This window comes from Adelges cooleyi, unplaced genomic scaffold (genome assembly GCF_023614345.1).
Source record: "Adelges cooleyi isolate 19-005CV unplaced genomic scaffold, UGA_ACOO_1.1 ACOO_flye_CR_arks_rails_tigmint_CR_PRNA_1, whole genome shotgun sequence".
In the NCBI taxonomy this organism is placed as follows: domain Eukaryota; kingdom Metazoa; phylum Arthropoda; class Insecta; order Hemiptera; family Adelgidae; genus Adelges; species Adelges cooleyi.
This window is the reverse complement of record NW_026095751.1, coordinates 3,230,134-3,252,279: the sequence shown is the minus strand read 5'-3', so window position 1 is coordinate 3,252,279 and position 22,146 is coordinate 3,230,134. Positions and strand designations below refer to the sequence as shown.

At 29.3% G+C, this 22,146-nt stretch overlaps 2 protein-coding genes across 12 annotated transcripts; both read left to right on the top strand.

The window, feature by feature from the left end:
• Positions 1-7,889, top strand: LOC126838473 (uncharacterized). Of its 4 annotated transcripts, none has more exons than XM_050572984.1 (15): positions 5-152; positions 3,329-3,400; positions 3,485-3,514; positions 3,584-3,607; positions 4,312-4,368; positions 4,464-4,493; positions 4,759-4,788; positions 4,866-4,889; positions 4,965-4,997; positions 5,074-5,115; positions 5,200-5,250; positions 5,488-5,514; positions 5,879-5,953; positions 6,308-6,370; positions 6,851-7,870. In XM_050572984.1, exons 2-15 carry the CDS (start codon positions 3,337-3,339, stop codon positions 7,093-7,095), a joined length of 795 nt encoding a protein of 264 aa, XP_050428941.1. In that variant the 5' UTR covers positions 5-152; positions 3,329-3,336; the 3' UTR covers positions 7,096-7,870. The 4 variants fall into 4 exon arrangements, with proteins under 4 accessions (XP_050429186.1, XP_050428941.1, XP_050429015.1 ...); XM_050573058.1 differs by lacking the exon at positions 5-152 and adding an exon at positions 1,717-1,945 and having other exon boundaries at positions 6,851-7,873; XM_050573142.1 differs by lacking the exon at positions 5-152 and adding an exon at positions 3,163-3,257 and having other exon boundaries at positions 6,851-7,874.
• Positions 7,890-8,651: 762 nt separating this feature from the next.
• On the top strand, positions 8,652-20,763 carry LOC126838089 (uncharacterized). Of its 8 annotated transcripts, XM_050572251.1 has the most exons (17): positions 8,652-8,782; positions 10,931-11,001; positions 11,075-11,104; positions 11,171-11,194; positions 11,604-11,660; positions 12,029-12,058; positions 12,313-12,342; positions 12,434-12,454; positions 12,791-12,823; positions 13,061-13,120; positions 14,063-14,110; positions 14,188-14,238; positions 17,882-17,938; positions 19,028-19,057; positions 19,368-19,448; positions 19,906-19,968; positions 20,462-20,763. In XM_050572251.1, exons 2-17 carry the CDS (start codon positions 10,938-10,940, stop codon positions 20,701-20,703), a joined length of 921 nt encoding a protein of 306 aa, XP_050428208.1. In that variant the 5' UTR covers positions 8,652-8,782; positions 10,931-10,937; the 3' UTR covers positions 20,704-20,763. The 8 variants fall into 8 exon arrangements, with proteins under 8 accessions (XP_050428208.1, XP_050428553.1, XP_050428376.1 ...); XM_050572596.1 differs by lacking the exon at positions 11,604-11,660; XM_050572419.1 differs by lacking the exon at positions 12,791-12,823.
• Positions 20,764-22,146: the final 1,383 nt, after the last annotated feature.

Below are 22,146 nucleotides of genomic sequence, written 5' to 3'. Positions count from 1 at the left end.
TGGTCGATATAAAAGCCCGTCCATAAAGCGCAAAAAAAACACTTTAAAACAATTCAATAAACAAATAAATTGTTGTTTTGCTTATGAATATTAGTATTCGAATAGTTCAAGTTTATTACTTATAATATACCTTTAAACCGTCTTCTGACATTGTAAGTACATGTTTTTTAAGTTTTACTAATTATTTGTTATTGTATACATTTTGTATTTGCTTGAGACAACGTTTAACCACTAGGTCAATGTTTGAGGTGTGTTCTTACACGGAGACAATAGTAAAAAAAAATTATAGCTTTTCTAAATCAAAATAAAAAAAAACAACACTAAAATTAAAAACTTCTTTTTTAAAACTCACTTTTGGTCTAGTTAAACACTTCACCTTAACTAATTTTCTATTGGATAAATAAAAAAATGGGCCTTTTAGCTCCCATAGAGAAAATACTAAGCTTCTCATAAACAAAATAAAAATGTAAATCCATACAACAGATACGCCGGGAAATTACTTCTACGAAAGCCATTTTATATAAAACTTTCTCCATAATTCGGATGTATATAAACTCAATATATTTTTCCATTAAAATTAGCCGGTGTACTTAAATTGGTTACTAGATAAATGTTTGTCAAATCCTATGCCCTTTAATAAATAGCGCTTTCCGTTCCACTGAAGTCAAAATTTAACTTTAGGTACAATAAATCATAGGTTGAAATAATCCTCGTTTGGGTGTACAATACAAAAACAGTTCAACGCAGATATTTTGACATTTTTTTTTAACTGCCATTTTGAATATTCATAAAATCAAATAATATATAAATTATAAATAAAATAACATGAACAGAATACTTACAAGGTACAGATTTTTTTATCATAGTCATTCAAAATCTCATAGGGTTTAATAAGAAATTTCATTTTTTTTGTTTTTATACAATATGATCTCAATTTTTCATATTTTGTTTTTGTTTTTACTCCCTCCTAACTCCTAACATTATCGCATATATTTCATTAACTTTTTAAACTTAGAATAATGTACTAAACATTTTAACCAGTTCGAAAACCAGTTTTGAACAAATATTTTTAAAGTTATAAAAGTTAGGATGTGAGGGGAAGTGCGGTTTGGAAACGTGTGCAGATAAAAATAATACTATAAACTTTCCTCCTGCCCTGAAATTGAAACTTCAATAAATTCAAAAATAGTTATCCAAAACTGGTTATCGACCAGTCAAAATGTTTAATACATTTTTTTCGATTTAAAAAGTTAATAAACTAAATTAGGAGGGTGGTAAAAACAAAAAAAAAAATGGTGAAAAATTGACACATTGTATAAAAACAATATGAAGAATGAGATATTGAGTGGCTAATGATAAAAAAAAAAATCACTCTGTAAAATTAGTGTGAATAAAGAAAAATTTTGTTCGTAGTAATGTAGTACTTTATACTTAGCTTAGATATTTTAATATATTTAAAAAAAAAAATTATTCTGTATTGAATATCCATAAAACCAAATATATTACATTTTTAATGAAATAACGTGTAAAAATTACTTTGGTACAACGATTGCAATGTGTATCATGTACACGTTGTCTTTTAGTTTAATATTTGTTTAATGGCTATATGTGCGTTTTAAAACTTACAACATTTGTGATTGTACACATAAATGTAATATTGGATCCGTTTGATGGCAAAATGAGTGTTTATCATTTATTGTGTACACAAGTGTCTTACTACTTCAGTCAAACTAAACCGTCGTACTTACAACAAATAAGTGAACACGTGTGCTCTACATACGAACTTTAAAAAAATTGCCAGTCTTCTCAACGTCGTTTAATAAAACCGAATATCTAGCGAAAAATATTTAATAATTATAAAACGTTCGAATTCACAAAATAGTGGTGCTACTACATTATACTATAACTCTTACTACGTTAGTCTATCAAGGAGCCACCAAATTAGGTACCTATTTATAGAAACTTCTGCCATATGTGCTAAATTATATAGAACTAATTTATTCTGTACTTCTCGACGAATAATTTAGAGGTACTAATAGAATCGCGTTAAAAAAAAAATGCTCCGTTGCGAGTTTGTGATGTACCCATTTGTGATGGATTTGATTGTGATGAAATCACAATGAGAATTACAAGTTTTTTTGATCCAACAATTTGTACACGTTGTCTTTATTTTAATTTATACAGTGAAAATGTGGCATACTGGACAGGGGGGTCACATGGCTAAGTCATTATTAAAAGTTAAAATATATGTAAAAATTTATCGGGTATTTTCCTTGATTTCAAAAATCGTTTCTTGTTTATACATGTGTCCCACGATGCCGACACTAATCATTAGTATGAAAAAAAAAATTGCTAGACTTCTTATATATTAAAACCGAAAATCTTATGAAAAACATTTATTATATTTAAAAATGATCAAATTTACAAAATAGTGGTTCCACTACATTATACCAAACTCATATTGTGTTAGAATTTTCAATGTATAAAATAATTGCCTTCAAATTTTTTTTTCCACGTTTATTTGAGCACTTGTATAACTTGATATATTGAAATTCGTAGGATGTAATAAATCACAGGTGGACAAAATTTCCAAAATAGTAGTTCTTTTACATAATACTAACCTCTTATTGTGTTGGCTTATCAAGGAGCCACCAGATTAGGTACTCTATTTATAGAAACTTCTATCATATGCTAAATTAAATAGAACTAGTTTAGACGTATATGATGTTCTCCTTGACCAATGATTTAGAGTTACTAATAAATTGACGTTCAAAGAAATGATTCGATGCGAGTAGTCTGTGGATATTTTGTGATGGATTTGATTGTGATGAAATCACATTGAGAATTAAAAATGTATTTGGTCCAACATCAGTTTTCTAACTTGTTCTATATTGTACTTTGGTATTGGTTCGGACTGTGCTAGTTTAAATTGTACAGGTTTGGACTGTACCGGTTAATGTACTGTGCTGGATTTTTACTAATTACAGATTGCCATCAAAGCGTTTGATTGTGATAAAATCATATTCAGATTTTATAACTGCTTCGGCCCAACTTTGCTAACGTCTTTAGTATTGATTTATATTGCACCCAACTAGTACTGTAATGGTATTTTTTTTTATTTTACGTTTTGTAACTAAGTTTTGAGGATTTACCTCCACCCATCACAGTTATCTTGTCCGAGGAGCGAAGCGCCACGACTGACCCTCTCTAAGTAGCTCAGCAAGGCTCTCGTTCCTTCCTCTGCCCTGTCAGTCTGGGTAGAAGCTAATAATTATATGGTGACTGAATCTAATACACAAAGATTAATTGTTTATTATTATTTTTGCAGATAAAAAAATGAAACTTTTGTGTATTTTAATATCATTTGCATTGGTTGGACATGTTTTTGTCACTCAATTAGGTGAATATTTAATTTTTACACGTACCTACATGAGGTAGTAGAAATATATATAAAAAAAAATCAATATTTAACTTTTTTTTACAGATGAATATGTTAAAGAGGTTCTCATAACAAGTCCGTATAAACTTTTTTTCATACAACAAAGTTTGTTATAAATTAATATTTTTATACAATTTATTACAGACGATCACATCAAACTTGCAGAAAGTAAATTTGTTTAAATTTAAAAAAATACTATAAAATGTCTTTGGTATATTTGGCTAACTAGCCAAATGATTTTCCAATTAAAATTTTTAGTTCCTATAATATATGTTCAAATTAAGAATGGATGAGGTTGTATTACCTGTGTTATTAACACAAAGGAAATGCCTAACTTATGCAAATCAAATAACATATAATAACATATATGTTGAAGAAGCAGTATCTATAATTAAATTAAAATTCACTTGACTACATACAGCGACTATTTTTAACCTAACAAGATGAGTAGCGTTAAGTAAAATGGTAACCACTTAAAGCATGTGGTACGCTGTTATTCTGAAATCTTAATTATTAATTAAAATTAAATTTAAAACTAAATTTATTTGACACGAATCAGATGTAATTTTTAGGCTAGTTGGTAATTTTTTATTATATATAATATAGCACCAAAAAAAGGAAATAGAATTTTATAAATATTACATAAGTAGGTCAAAAGGAAATAATAGGATTAGATTCGAAGATAACACACAAGCAGTATAACAAGGTAAAAATTTCATACATGGTGCTGTATAGTTGGTGTGTTTTTTTTTATGGTTAAGGTTTTTCTTTTTAATATTATTTGTCTATTATTTCATACTAAACCGTACGTATCGATTAAGTTTGTTATAGATTTTTTTTTCCCTACTTAAACCATTTTTTGTTTATTCTAGGTAGCATGCCGACAATAATTAAAAATATTGTTCAAAAAGCTAATGTATATGGGATGGGTAATAAAAAATTATCTAATAAAATATAAACATCGATAAAAAATGGAATCCAATATTAATTATGAAATAATACTTTTATGTTATGTTAATTTCAGTGCCAATGGTTTATATGATGGCGGTGCCGGGTAATAATGACCATTTAACATTTAATGCTAATATTTCACATGTTTTTTGGTACCCCCCCCTTCCCCCCACCATAAATCTAGCTTCTTAATGTAAGAAGAAACTTCAAATTATTACTGTTTGGTAAAAATTTTAAATGTTTCACAAGTAATTTTTTTGTAAAATCTTACTATATCATCAAAAAAATCTGGTGAAATCCAACATAATCAAACTAAACCAATTAATGCAATGTCATGAAATAATGATTTTTACTTATTATAATTACAGAGAAAATTTATTCTGTATTGTTAATAGAAGGTAGTATTTTTTTAAAGTATTTCATCATAACTATTTGATATTGACTATTTACAAAATGTTTTTTTTTTTAATTTCAGAAAGTGACCACTCAGATTCTGATGGTAAAATATAATGCTTTTTTTTTCCATTGTGGTTATGTTTGATGATCATTATGAACGAAATGTTTTAATTTTTAGAAATTGAAAATCCGTTGATAGAAGCATCCGCTGGTAAAATACGATTATATTTTTAAGTATAGTTATTTGATATTTATTAAGTACAAAATGATTTAAATTTAAATTTAAGAGAATCTAAGTGAAGACTCTATTCCTTTGGAAGGCATGGAAGGTAAACACATATATATTTATGATATTGATTTTTTTCATTATAAATAACGGCTTACATTCAAATCGGTTTTATTTTGAACATTAGAAAAGTTGGAGTTCCAGAAAATGATGCAAACGGAAATCAGTGCCGAAGCACGTTAGTACAAAATTAAACAAATGATAATTTCATTATTATAATATTATGGTTCTAAAAAAAAAAAAAATGATAAATATTCGATTAAAATTTAGTCGAAACCCCTTTTAGGTTTATTGCAAAATTGTTAAAACATTGTCCACATCGTTATTTCAAACGAGGCTGCTAGAAATTCTTTAATTATCCTGCATTGATTAAATTGACTATTTAATATATATATATTTCATATTTTGGTTACAGACATCGATGCACCAACAGTAAATTTAGGTAATCACAATCGTACATGAATTTTGCTTTGTAAGTATTGCTAACTATTGCACAGGCCGTTGGACATATAGACTAACTATGTATGGACTGCTAGAATTGTATTTACCAAGGCGTATTAGGAATGAATTGAAAAACTGAGTATACTGTTTAAAAAAAGGTTTGAATTAACTCAGACTGCGTGTCTCATGGTTACATTAAAAAAAAAGGGAAGTGCCAAAATAGTATATCATAATGACAGCTTGTACACAAATTGGTAGAGTTACAGTTATTTAAAATGTATTGCAATGCAAACACGAGCGACTAATTTTTAAAAAATTTTTTTTTTTATTATCGACACGGAAATTAATCATTTTTTTTTTTCCAGAAAATTTATTCAGTCTTTTAGAACATAGAAGACGTCATACTTCACTAGCACTAAGACATAGAATCACCCGTGCATGTAAGTGTTGTTATTGAGTTTTAACGGTTTTTGGATGTCAATTTTTTACAATTAATTTTGTTTTTACCCTCATACCAACTTGGTAGGATTAATTTTCAAGGTGTTTCAAAATGGACAATCCATAACGATACATCAAGGAGCCAACTAATTTTAATTTTTCAAAAATATCCTTATTGTACATTATCTTGTTGATTTTAAATGAGATAAGGGTTTATAATATAATTTTTCGGATTAATATAGTACCTTTTAATAATAATGGCGTGTTGCTAAAAAAATTACAATATTACAGTTCTTTTAAATGTAATGCGATTCAATCTTAAAAAAAAACGAATTAATTTTTTATTTGTTATAAAGGCCTGATTTGTATGGGAATTGCAAGAAGAGAAATGACTTTAGAAGCTATAAAATCATTAATACGTAAATATCCATATATAGTATAAATGATAACGAAAGTAGTTCACAGTAATACACGAACTTAGTTTTTTTTTTATAATAGGAGTATAGATCTGACACAACATGAATATCTGAATTATTTTTCCTAACATACAGTTTAGAGTTGGTAATATTAAGATTACATTTTATATTTTCGAGATGGTTCTTTGAATGCCTATACATTTTTTTTTGGTTGTAATGTGAATTCTATGTAATCAATTAATATTTTTTTAAAAAAACGAGATGACTAATTATATCTAGAGTAGAAATTTGCTATCAACATGGCGCTATTTTGAAAAAGAGAATGAATATAATTAACACGGTTGTATAACACGGAAACCCTGTGTTTTGTTATATTTTTCTGCGGTCGATTATACACGTGTATTATTGTGTGAAGTTTTGTCTTGTAAATAACGAAAATTGGTGATGAAAATGTGCTGAATTCGAATTTTTTTTTTTTTTAAGGTCAAAACGATCCACTTTTCTCGGATTTTATCATGATGTGTCGTTTAATGGGAGTATTCATAAGTATTAAATATCCAGATTTATATATTGAAACTGCTCATGTTAACGGAGTATTATGCACTCTAACAAATGAAGATTTCGAGGTAACGCACGTGTATAAAATCATTGATGGTGCAGTTTGGCAAGTAGATCGAGATCCCGACGATCCCGATCAAATTAGGCCTTTTTTATCCGAGTTAGAATAATCTGGACCAGCAATTATAGTAATAACTTCATTTAAAGTGACAATTTTCCAAATCGTCACAAAAAATTGAATGTATTTAATAATAAACAATTTTTATCACGATTATAAAAAAATTTTTTGCTCATTTTTTGTATTTAAATTGTTTTTTTAAAAATAATTTTTTGCTTATTAAGAATATATTATTATAGAGTCGTAAACATTCCCATATTTTAAATAGAACCTCATTAAAGCCAATTAAAAGTTGATAAAATGTCGGTATCCTAAGGAAAACTGTTGCCGATGCTCGTATAAATCATAAAAATTAACATCAAATATTTGTCCAGGAAAAAATAATAGTAAAAAGTGAACTAAAAAGTAAAAAAAAATTGTATTACAAGAACAATTTACCAATATATTGTAGCACATTTTATTTAAAATGTCAATTACTTTGTAAACAACCGAAAATTAACTACAATTTTAAATAATGTTAAACATCTTTAATTTTTGACTAAAAAGAAAAGCGTGGGCCCTATTCAACAAAGTCCAAATTCATTGAGTTAAGTATTATGAAATGTATGTGTCACACACAAATATTAAACTAAATTTAAATTACAAAAGAACTTGCAATATAATTTATTTAGGGACTTTGTAGACAGTTAAACAAACAAATCGGTTGTTGCTTTGCTCACGAACATACTATACACCTATTAACCATCTTCTGATACTTAAAGTACTGAAAAGTTATTGTATTTTAAAATAATGTGTTCTTATTTTTATTTTTGCGTCTCAACCCACAATATTATTTTAACTGCTGATTCGATTTCTTTGTGTAGCATCTTCAAAAATTAGATAATTACCTATTTAAAACTGCTGATGCTCTATGACTTTAATAAAAATAGTCAAATTAGTTTCAAATTTGTGTGGAATATTCTACAGATTGGTGAAAATACAAAATTCAAATTTTCTGAGAAAGGTAGTTTCATTTCCTCAATGAATCACTCTGTATACAGTTATTTCCGAGAAAACATGCTTCACGGTAATTTTATTGCAGTTTATACAAGAAAAATGTACAGGTTATCATTAAATTCACAAATGTCAGTATATAAAATACATTAATAAATAAATTGTGTACAAATTATCGTGCTGCGATTTTTTTTCTAACAACGCAAGGTAGGAAAACATTTATCAAGAAAATATTTTATGTTATAGCTATTAGACTTAAAATCCGAAAAAAATACCATACAAATTTAGAAATTATTCGATGACAAAAAAGTACATTGTGTATAAGAATTACAATAAGGTACACAGAAAAAATATATAGTTGGTCCGACTAATATTCTGGTTAACATAGGGACATAGTAAAATTCTAGTAGAAATAATAAAATCAATAGTTCTGTGTATATAAACCTGTGTTCAAATTGTAATGCTCGGAATATGAATTTTTTTTTAATAAAAAAAAACAGTCTGAACTCTTATCGGTGTAATGTAAATTTGCAATAATATAAAAAAAAAAAAAGCTATGTAAGAAAATGAACTATATTACTAACTATGCACTTCAAAATTTATTTCGTTAGTACCGTTGCGGTAGACATAAACGTTTTATACAATAGTAGCTAGTAAATTGTTTTAAAATAATTTAACATCAGATCAATTGTTATTTTGCTCGTGAATTTTACATTTCAAATACCTATTAACCGTCTTCTGACATTGTAAGTACATTTTTTTTTTTATACATAATTTAAGTTTTACTGATTATTAGCTTCAATGTCAAAAAGGTATTGTATATTTTATAACGGTGTGTTTTTATTTTCGGCGTTTGTTATTAAATCGTTTCTCGGCCTGGCTAACTATTATAAACGTTTTATCGAACATTTTGCCAAGATTGCCAAAACCTTTAACGACCCTTTTACAAAATAAAAAAAAACATTTATTACGTTTGGGCGGGCACCTGATAACCAGATTTGGATAATTACTTTTTAAGTCACTGGAGGTTAAAGGGTAGGATGGGAGGTGCAGTAGAGTAAGCGCGTAGAGCTATTTTTATCCTACCCTTTAACCTTTGGTGAATTAAAAAGAAATTATCCAAATCTGCTTGTCGACCGGCCAAAATTTTCAGCAAATTATTCTTAACAAAATGGTTATCATGAATTTTTTAAAAAAAAATGTAACAGAAAATATAATTAGAAAAAGTAAAACAGTTAAGTGCAATAAAAACCGTGGTGCTTATAGCGCAAATGATTATAAATTATTTAAAAAAAAAAATCTTCCAAATTTGTCAAATCATTGTGGGCCAGCCTGTACATAAATTCTAAGGTTATAATATAGGCTGACAAAATCCTCGTTCAGATATGCAGTTATAACAATTTTGCACACATAACCAAATAATTTATTAAATTTTACCGTGTGTAATATGTGCACGTTGTCTTTATTTAAATTTAGTACAGTGGAGATGTATGACACATATGTGTCCCACGATGCCGTACTTGCGTATAATAAATGAAAACGTATGCACTAATCATAAAAGTATAAGAAAAAAAAATTGCTAGACTCCTTATACATTAAAACCGAACATCTTATGAAAAACATTAAATACATTTAAAAATGTTAAAATTTACAAAATAGCGGTTCCACTACATTATACCAATCTCGTATTGTGTTGGCTTTATACAAATTTCCTGTCATGCGCTAAATTAGAATTAATAGAAAACTAGTGTGAATAACGAAAAATTCGGTTCGAAGTAATGTCAAATACTTTATACTTTTTAGAATTTTCAACGTATAAAATAATTGCCTTCAAATTTTATTTTTTTCCGCGTTTATTCGAGCACTTGTATAACTTGATATTGAAATTCGTAGCTGTAATAAATCACAGGTTGACAAAATTTACAAAATAGTGGTTCTTTTACATAATGCTAACCTCTTACTGTGTTGGCTTATCAAGGAGCCGCCAGATTAGGTACCTATTTATAGAAACTTCTATCATATGCTAAATTAAATAGAACTAGTTTAGACGTATATGATGTTCTCCTTGACCAATGATTTAGAGTTACTAATAAATTCACGTTCAAAGAAATGCTTCGATGCTAGTAGTCAGTAGATATTTTGTAATGGATTTGATTGTGATGAAATCGCATTGAGAATTATAAATGTATTTGTTCCAACATCAATTTTCTATCTTCTTCTATTTTGTACTTTGGTATTGGTTCGGACTGTGTTGGTTTAATTTGTACTGGTTTGAACATATACTGGTTTATGTTGTGCTGGATTTTTACTAATTACAAATTGGCATCAAAGCGTATGATTGTGATAAAATCATATTCAGATTTTATAATTGCTTCAGCCCAATTTTGCTAACATCTTCTGTACTAGATTATACTGTGCTTAAATAATTTTTCTTTTTTTAGGCATTTCAAATTCTATTTTAGCTATGATGCATTTTTTTCGTATTTTACATTCACATAAAAGTTTAATATTAAAATAATATAATATTAAACACGTATTATACATGTTAATTTACCCAACTTTTTGGTAAAATTAGTCCGATGGTAATTTGAGTTAAAAAAAAGATATGTAAATATTTTGTTGTTTTTCTCAATTTTAAAGGGCAAGGGGTAATTTTTTTTAAAATTTTTGACATAAATAAGTATCTTACAAATGCAATTTCTGATCTATAAAGTTGCGAAAGTCACAAAGAATTCGCTTCAGTGGATTAAATGATATCGCGGGTTCAGTCACACAACAAAAAAAAAAACACATCGTTGTGAAACCAATGTCTTCTCAATTCCGGGTAGAAGTTAATAAATAAATAGTGACTAAATTTAATACATACAGCTAATTGTTTACTATTATTTTCGCAGATAAAAAATGAAACTTTTGGGTATTTTAATATCATTTGCATTGGTTGGACATGTTTTGGCCACCAAATACGGTGATTATATAGTATTTACACGTGCCTTATTTTATAAACTATAAAAAAAAATCAATATTTGAATTTTTTACAGATAAATATGTCCAGGAGGTTCTCATAACCAGTCAGTAGAAACTTTTTTAATACAACAAAATATTTGGTTTTAATATTTTTATAACGTTTATTACAGACAAACAAATCAAGCGTGCAAAAAGTAAATTTGTTTAAATTTAAAACGCTAAATTATTTCTAAAAAACCGATTTTTAAATTTATTTTAAAAATATTTTACATTTATTAATATTCTATTTGAAACTAAATTTCTTAGATATGATTAAGATATGATTTTTAGGTTAGGTAAATAGTTAATAATATACAATATAATTATAAATGATGGACGGTGGTCAAGGGAAGATATGAGAGCCAGCATGATTTTGCACTGGGGAGGGGGAAGTGGATGAAGACAAATGATTAGTTGTGGTTTATTTTCAAAGTATCTTAATGGGTTAAACAATTTGTATTTTTTTTATAACATTAATTTATTACTCGATATACTACGGCAAGTATTGCTTATATTTGTACTAGATTTTTTTTTTTTACTCTAACCATTATTTGTTTATTCTAGATTTCATGCCAAGAATAATTAAAAATTTAGTCGAGAACGTTGATAAATATCAAATGGGTAGTCAAAATTATACAATAAATAAACATTAAACGCATAATAACGATAAGGCGTGCTAAAAGATAAAAAACATTTTAAAATTATATAAACGATCGCATGATATTAAATGTTACTCTAAAATCTAAATGGAATCTTTCTGACAAACAACGTTGAAGTTACCATTTTTAATCCTTCATCTAATCACTATTCAGTGATCTTATTACCCTAGTCTTGACTCAATTTATTACAATGGATTCAATTAAATTTATACCATATTCATTATTACACATGTGTTTCCTACTGAACGCCCGTCTTTTTATTTCGATTAAAATAAAACATGAAATCCAATACGATTGTAAAGTAATACTTTTATTTTATGTCAATTTCAGAGGCAATAGCTTTTATGGTGGGAGTGCCAGGTAATAAATACCAAAATCTTTTTATACAAATATAACACATGTTTAAAGGCGTACCCCCTTCTAACCCCTACTAACTTTTAATTTTTACTGTTTAATAATAATTGAAACATATACAACATAAACGTTACCATATTATGATATGTGAACTTCGTACTTACTGGGATAGTGTAGATCTGTGATCTACACTGTTTCTTATATTAGTGCAATATAATGTAATGTCATAAAATAATACATTTACGTTATGTTAAATCCAGAGAATATTGATTGTGCGTTGCAAGCACCAGGTAATATTTTTCTTAGCATTATTTTATTAACATATTTCCACATAGTTATTTGATATTCGTTAAGTACAAACTGATTTTATTTTAATTTCAGATAATGAATCCTGTTCTGATGGTAAAGTATGATATTATTTTTCTACATAGTTATTTGATATTCATTAAGTACAAAATGTTTTAATTTTATGCTAATTTATAATTGAGTTTTAAATTTTTTATAATTGTAGTATATGTAATTGAGTATATGTACAAGATTGGAGATAATGGATCAGAGATAAGATATAAGAGAATAAAAATAGAGATAATAAATTAGATATTAGAGATAACATAATATAACATTACTATATAATATGAATGCCCACACATTTATTTAGTATTTATAGAATAATTTATTTAAATGATTTAATAATATAAAATGTCGTGAAATAATGCACTTAAGTTATGTTAATTACAGATGATAGTATTGATGATTATTCGAAAGAAGCAGGTAATTATTTTCTTAGTATTTTATGGATATATATCCACATAGTTATTTGATATTAATTATGTACAAAATATCAACATGGATATTTTATTAGGTTGAGGGTCATTCCGAAATTAAAGTTTTACAATAATTAACATTGTTTAATTGAATTTAAACAATCTTAGTTAAAAGTAACTTCTACCGAGAAAATCATAAAAACTGTTATTACTGACTGTATTATTAATGTGTATTTTTTTACAGGCTTTAGTCAAAATAATATTCCAGATCTAAATATTTATCCGTCTACTGATTCCGAAGAAGGTAATTATGAATGTAATTAATAGTCGTAAATATTCCTTAAGGGTTAGATTATCAAATAAAATGTATATATGTTTGGTAAAAGACTTATTTCGATTGATTTGTCGAAATTGACTTATGCCCCCGAGGATAATAGATTATAATGTATAATATAATATAATGTCATGAAATAACACATTTGAGTTATGTTAATTACAGAAAGAATGGATGACAAATTGGAAGAATCAGGAAATTATTTTCTTATTATCTAACATTTTATGAATATATTTCAACATAGTTATTTGATATACATGATGTACAAAATATTCCGAATTTAAGTTGTACAATTGATCACATTGCCTAATTTAATTTAAGAGAGAATTTAACAGTCTCAGTTTAAAGTAACTTCTATAGAGAAATCATAAAAACTGTTTAGTAGTGACAATGTTTAATTATTTCATTTTTTTAATGGTTCCTATATTTTTGAGTAAGTTGTGTATATTATAACTCCCACTAGCTCATTCTTGAGTATAATTTTCAGAGCTTATGTCACAAATGTATGCTCTTGCAAAGTTTCCAACCCTTCTAATGGAAAGGTTTCTATTTTTTTTTCGTTTGGTCTTCCTAAACCGAGAAAAGAACTAAATGAACCAATAAGCTAAAAAAAGGTAATTAATTAAGAATGGTAGGTGTGGGAAGTAGACTGGCAAGGTATGTATAAGCCAAATGAAAAAAATTGCCACAACCAATGCTTGGCACTATTACAATTAAAAATAGATCTTTTATAGATTTATATAAAAACTTAGAAGTAGTATAAGTAGAAGTATTTCTTATAAAATTAGTAATGCCATTTGTTGGTAATACTTACTAATAGTAGACATCTAAGAGTGTTGTATTCAACCACAATTTTTGAATGTAGTTATTTTGATATTTATGAAGTACATGATGCTGTTATCTTCATTTCAGATAGTGATAATCCAGATTCTAAACATAAAATCATTATACATTTCGAAGGTAAACACATAATTATAATATTGATTTCTGTCGTTAGAAATTATTTATATAAAAATGTATTTTATTTTTAACATTAGTTAAGTTAAAGTACCAGAAAATGATGCAATCAGCAATAAGCGCTGGGACAGGTAAGTAATAATTTTTATTTTTTTATAAGAATAATTATTGTTTGTTATTATAATATAGTCCTGGCCCCCCCCCAGCAGATCGCTCTAGTGGTAGAAAAGTGAACTAATTTTGGCTTCGACTGATTGGCGACATCACCAAACATAACATAAATATATTATATTAGATTAAATAAAATAGAACAAAATCAAAAAAAAAAATTTCCTATTCATTATTTAATTTTGGTGTAGTGTATCTTCCACCCAACAGTCCTGTTCAGCTATATGAATCCCTCGTATCTTCGGTGGAAAGTATACTTGCCATGTATTCTCATAAAACTGTCGTCCTGCGTGGTGACTATAACTTACCCAACATCAACTGGGCTTCCGATGATCTTGGCTTTATTGCAACTGGTGCCTTAACTCCTTCATCTACCGTACTGACTGACTCATTCTCTTTACATAATTTTTTTCAAAGTAATTCCGTCCATAACTACTATGGTGGTCTTCTTGATCTAGTTTTTTCAAATTCTAATGAGCTCTCGGCTTGTAGCGCAGCAGCTCCTTTGGTACCTGTTGACTCGTATAACCCTCCCTTAGCAATTATTTGTCCTCTTCCCAAGCTATCGAGAAGGTCTAATTCATTTTCATACCGTGATTTGAAGAATGCTAATTATTCCGCCATCAATGAGTTTTTTCTGTCTTTTAACTGGATTGATACTTTTGCTCAGTATAACACTAATGACTCTGCTTCAGTTTTTAATGACTTATTATTATATTGTATTAATTGTTTTGTTCCCCTCAAACACAGTAGGAGCTCTTCATTTTCAAAGTGGGCCTCTAAAGAGCTTAGGAATTAAATTTTTCAGAAAAAAACAAGCTCACCTCACTTTTAAAAGAACTTCTCTCGCTTGTGATTACAACAAATTCTCTGAATTAAGAGCTAAGTGTAAGCGCGTCTCCAAGCTTAACTATCAGACTTATATTAATACTACTGAGAGCCAGTTCTCTCGTTCTCCTCGTGATTTTTGGAAATATTTCTGTGGTCTTAATCAGCACTCCTCAATTCCTAACAAAATCCATTATGGTGGAGCGATGTCTTCTAACAACTTTGAGACAGCCTTTCTTTTTTCGGAATACTTTGTGTCCGTCTTCAAGCCAGTCAATTCATCCTGTCTGTTTGACCACTCTTTTAGACTTCCTTATACTCTCGCTTCTAATTGTCTCTTTTCTCCTGATGATGTTTTTGCTGCTCTTTGTAAGTTGAAACTTGTTTCGTCTAATGGTCCTGATAGAATTTCAGCTTATATACTTAATCAATGTCGTTACTCTTTATTCTTCCCTCTATTTCTTTTATTCAGAAAGTCTACGGATGAAGGTGTTTTCTCATTAGTTAGGAAAATTTGCTCTGTCACTCCAGTGCTTAAATCCTCTGATCCGTCTCTTGTAACCAATTATCGACCTATATCTATATCACCTCACATCGCTAAAATATTTGAGTCTATTATCTATAGTTATGTGAGGTCTGCACTAAATAACATTCTTATTCCACAGCAGCATGGGTTCCGGTTTGGGAAGAGTACTATTACTTGTAGTGTGTCATTCTCTTCCTTTATTTATGATTGTCTTAATAAAGGACTTCAGGCAGATGTCATCCTAACTGACTTCTCTAAAGCACATTGACACTGTACCTCACAACCTACTTGTCAACGAACTTGACTGCATATTAGTATTGGTAGATCCTCTCCTATCATGGTTTCGCTCTTACCTATCAGACCAGAAACAATTTGTTAAGGTAAATGGTGTTTCCTCTAATTTGGTTAATGTTACGTCAGGGGTGTCACAAGGCGAACACTTGAGTCCTCTCTTGTTTTGCCTCTTTGTGAACTCTATTTTCAGATATCTTAAGAAAGCTCAATTCCTTCTCTATGCCGACGATATAAAAATATTTTATAAAATTGAAACCCATGCTGACTGCCTTCTTTTACAAGAGGAACATAGTCAGTTTCATATTTGGGTCTCCCGTTTAGGTCTTTCCATTAATATCAGTAAGTGCAGTGTGATTTCTTTCTCTAGATCCAGAAACCCTATGCACTATCCATATCTACTTAATGGCTCTCGATTGCAACGAGTTTCTATAATCAGAGATCTTGTTATTTATTATTCATACAATCTTTCCTTTAACCACCATATCGATGTCATCATCGGTAGAGCCCTTAAAGTCTTAGGTTTTCTCAAGCGTAATACGAAGCTCTTTAACTCAATTAATTGTCCTAGGACTTTGTATTTCGCTCTTGTCCGATCCATTTTGGAATATGGGGTTGTTGTTTGGCATCCTTATCTGGCTAAGGATCGATTGCGGCTTGAGCGTGTCCAGCATAAGTTTTTGTCTTATGCTGCATACAAGCTTAAATTACCTCCATTGCAACATGATTACTCCCATATTAGCCGTATCCTTAATATCCCATCTTTATCATCCCGTCGTAATGATACTGACTCTCTATTTATAAACGCTCTCCTTAATAATTCCTTTGATGCTCCTGATCTTCTCTCCCGTGTCTTATTTTAAGTTCCTTCATACACTACTCGAAATCCAACTCCTTTTTATACTCCTATTCATTCCACTTCTTATAGCCACAATCATCCAATGCACATAATGCTCAGATCGGCGAATCTAGTGTGACCTTCGTCGATTGTCAGTCATTAAATTTGTATTATTATTATCTTTATGTTATGTCTATTTATATTTGTTATCCTTTGTTTAATTGTACTTTTAATTATTATGTCAACTATGTAACTTAAAACAGCCAATTGGTGGCGTAAATACAAAAAAAAAAAAATAATAAACCAAGCAACACAAATAAATTATCCTTTCCGAGCGATCTATCTGTAAAAAAACATTATGAAACAGCCATTTTTCAGCCGAGTCTGCAACCACGATAGAACATTTTCATGTCTCGTTGAAGTACCGAATAAATTTAGAGTAGTTGCGGAATTGTAGATAATAATATAGTATATTAAGAAGCAGCAACAAGCTAGTATATTAAAACGTAAATTTTCTGGCTAAAATTGTAGTGTTTATTATCTGGCTTAAAACAATTCATAGAGAATTTGGGCCCTTAAACTGTTTTGAATTTATTATTTAGTTCTAATTTGAACGTTGAACGTAGAACATATCTCTCATCTCTTATCTTCTATATCTTACCCCTATCCCCTACCCACTATCTCCCGTCCCGATCACTCACCTCTAGCCCTTACCCCTATCACTCACACCTATCCCCTACCCCCTATTTCCCACCCACTATCACTCACCCCTATTCTTACCCTTATCCCCTACCTCTATCACTCACCTCTATCTTTTATCTCATATCAGACAACAGCGTAACGCTTTTTTTGGTAATACTTTTTTTCGGTTATGTACCGGCTAATTCCCACCCCAACCCCATCTTCGTGCGGTAACACTTTTTTTGGTTATGTGCCAGAGCTAAGACATGAAAATGTCAAAAAGCGTGAAGCTGTTATCTGATATGAGATAAGAGATAGGGGTGGAAGATAGGGTGAGAGATAGGGGTAGGAGATAGGAGTGGAAAAAATATCCAAACGTTTAAACTGTAAATATAAAATTTCAAGTTGTTTTGCATTATTATTATTATATATCTTCCAACAGATCCAAATCAAATTGAAAGTCTAGATCTAAATCATCCGCCTAATGATCCCGAAAAAGGTAATTATTAATATATTAGATAGTCGTAAATGTTCTCTAAGGGTTAAAATATCAGACGAAATGTATGTAGGTTAATTACATTTTTTCTCCAAGTCGACTTTAATCTCTAAAAATCAACAATAAACGAGGATATTTTTTGTCCGACGTTTTTGACATTTTCATGTCTTAGCTCTGGCACATAACCGAAAATATTGTAATGAAAATATTATAACGAAAATATTGTAACGAAAAATGCGTTACCAAAAAAGAAATGGGGTTGAAGATGAGGTGGGAATGGGAAAGGGGTGTAATTAGCTATGGCAAATAACCGAAAAAAAGCGTAACGAAAAAAGCGTTACCAAAAGAGCGACCACACGGAGATGGGTTGGAGGTGGAAATAGGGGTAGGAGATAAGGGGTGGTGGTGGGATAGGGTTGGGGTTGGGGACAGGAGATAGGGGCGGTGGTGGGATAGGGTTGGGGTTGGGGACAGGAGATAGGGGTGGGAGATAGGGGTGAGTGATAGGGACGGGAGATAGTGGGTAGGGGAGAGGGGTAAGATATAGTAGATAAGAAATATGTTGTACGTTCAACGTTCAAATTAGAACAAAATAATAAATTCAAAATAGTTTAATCCTCTACGTTAAGTTACTTTTGGCCAGATAATAAACACTACAATTTTAGCCAGAAACATGATTGTGCATAATTTTTTAATCCCCTTGGCTTATGCTGTAACTGGAAGCTCCATGTAATTTTTTTTTTTTATTATAATTCCACAACTAATCTATATTTATTCGGTACTTCAACCGGACATGAAAATGCTCTTTCGTGGTTGCAGACTTGGCTGAAAAACTTTTTATTTTAACACTACATAACTCTGCTAAAGGAGGTATGACTTGTAGTTAATAGTCGAAATTTGAGTGCAACATTTTTGTCTAATTCGAGTTGTCGTTTTAGTTATTGTCAAAAAACTAAACTTTTTACCATTACAAAACGACACTTTAGATATTGCAACTGACTAAGTATTTTCAATTTATGAGACAATTGTGATGAAAATAATTAAAAAAAAATATTTTTCTAACCGTATAATTGTTTGATATTTTGGTTACAGGACGTGTCGAAGCACCTAAAGTAAAATTAGGTAATCACAATCATACATGGGTTTTTTTGGGGGGGTTTCGCTTGGTAAATTGCAAACTACCGTTTTATTTACCGAGGCACATTATTAATTAAAAAACTGAGTATATTGTTTTAAATGTTGAAAAAGGGTTTACTTTGAGTCATAAAACTAAATTAAAAAAAGGGATGTGCAAAAATAGTATAATTTGGGTACTAATGGTAGGTCATATAAAAATTAGTGAAATTATATTGCGATGCTATCGCGAGCAACTAATTTGTTTTTTTTTCCTACCTATTTTTCTTCAACACGGAAATTTATAACTTTTTCGCAGAAAATTTAGCCAGTCTTTTAGAAGAGAGAAGACAACATACTTCAGCAGCTCAGAGAAATAAAATCATTCATGCGCAATCAGGTAAGTGTTAATATTGAGTGGTAATGGTTATTACTACTATTCAAATAATGGATGTAAAAAATAATGTTTATATTTTAATAATAATATAATTGTCTGTTAATTATATGATACATTTATATCGTATTATATTACACAAAATAGTGGTAACATTATGATTAAAATTAGTTGTCTTTGCTTGTAGGATATGTTTTTATGTCAATTAATTTTCAATGTGTTTAATAGGGACAATTTATAATAATACATCAAGGAGACAACTATTTTTAATTTTTTTAAATTTTCCTTTTGTATATTATTTTTTTCAATTTTAATGGGATAGGAATTTATATTTAAAATATTTAGTTCAATATAGTACCTTTTAATATTAATAGCAGGTGGTAAAAAAATGTGCAATACTACAGATCTTAATGTAATGCGCTTCAATCGCAAGCAACTAATTTATTTGTTATTTGTTATTTAGTCCTGACTTTTTTGGGAAGTGAAAGAAGAAAATTGACTTTAGAAGCTATAACATCATTAATTCGTAAATATACATTTAATATAAATATATTAAAGAAATAAAAATTAATTTACAGGCATTCATTGTTTTCACAGTAATACACAAATTTAGTAGTATCGATCTGACACAACATAATTATCTGAATTTTTTTCCGTAAAACAAAGTTATGAGTTAGTAATGTTAAGATTACATTTCATCTTTTCGAGATAGTTCATTGTTTGCCTACAGATTCTTTTTGGACTTAATGTCAATTCTATTCAATCAATTTTATTTCTCAAAAATTACCAAACAAGTTAAATTTCGAGTAGAAATATGTTCATAACACAACCTAGTGTTACCCAATTTTTTTTCTTTAAAAAGCGAATGAATAAAAGTAACACGAATGTATAATATGGAAACTGTGTGTATTGGTTGGTTTTTCTATGGTCTGTTATACACGTGTATTATTGTGTGAAGTTTTGTCTTGTAAATAAAGAAAATTGGTAAAAAATATGTCGAATTTTTTTTTTTGTTTAAGGTCAAAACGATCCACTTTTTAAGAATTTGAAAATGATGTGTCGTTTAGTAGGAGCATTCCATACTATTAAAGATCCACAAGCATACATCCACTATGCTGATGTTGACGGACATTTTTGCGTTATAATTGATATAATGTACATTGAAGCTCACGTATATAAGTTCTTTGGTGGTGTATTTTGGAAAGTAGAACCTGATCGTTTCAATCCTGCTCAACTTTGGACATTTTTATCTGAATTATAATTTTAACTTATTTTATAGTGATATTGTTGTTTTGTTTAAACAATATTTTCATACCACACTAATTACCAAATTGTCAATAAATTGAATGTATTTAATAATAAACAGTTTATAAAAATGTTTGTTGCTTATGTGTTGTATTTGTACTGTTATTTAATAATATTCGGTAGTTTGGCGGATCAAAAGTGGAAAAAGTCAAAAATACTGGACCTGATTTTAATAATTTCCTACTAAACTAGTGTATACTTCGCTTGATTTAGGCTGTGTTGGAAAGATCTACTGTCAAAACAAAAAAAAAAACATTTGCTTAGTAAATAAATATTGGTCGTTGTCTAAACCATTAAGACGATGATAACACTGACATGACAAAATAGGTGTAAGGAAGATAAAATATGATCATATTAGAAGCAATCAACTTTCAACAAAAATGTGTAATATTTTAAGTTACAACGTTATGACGGATGGTAAATGTAATGTTATAATGTTTGATGTGTGAGCCGTGCCTTTAAAATATCCAAACTTCTTCTAATTTCATTATTACTCGAAAGTCTAACACAAGCTGTCCCGACCCAACGTTGCCCGTGTATTAGTCACACAATCAGCTGATCGGATCCCTGTGGTATGAAAAATGATACCGCAGCTCTATTGATAACTGTTGACACTATAGATAATCATATAAATCAATATTAATTGATTGCAAATTAAAAACACGTTCCATCGGATCAAATTGTGAATTTAAACCTTTCTCGAATCAACTTAATCGCGCACACAAAATACCTTAGTTAGCGGCTATCCCTTGTCAAGTGGAAGTTGAATTTGACATTATGTTTACAGATAAACTGAGTTAAGCCTCGAGTACAATGGGAATCGCTAAAATCATATTTACATCCTCCTAACTAGTGAGTAACAGGTAAGTATGGCTAAAGACTGGACATAAGAAATGGTCGCCGGCCCGAACGCAAACCCACTGACCACGAGGTCATAGAGGGACAAAGCTCTGACCGACGACTGGATATGACAAGAAGTAAGTGAGAAGTGTGAAGAGGGTCGCTGTTGTTATCAGATGATCGCCTTTCTATATGGATAAATCTGTAAAATATGCATGCGGTTTTATAAAATATTCATAATAAATACATTCAATATTTATAGAATACATTTTTATAATATGAATTGTTCAAAGTCACTGTTCACTTTAAAACAAAGTAACTGGTAAGTTTCAGATTTTTCAACTTGATAAGTAATCAAAAGCTTATACTATCTACTATATTATTACACAATATAAAAATAAATAGGTATATCATAATATTGTATTGAGTGTGGTTGAATGGTATTGCCTGACAATGTGAACGTAATTACGAATTTTAAGGGCAACTGGGTTTTGGATAACCGAAGTAGTAAAATATTATAAGAGGAAAAATATAATATCTTTACAAAGACAAAGTTAAT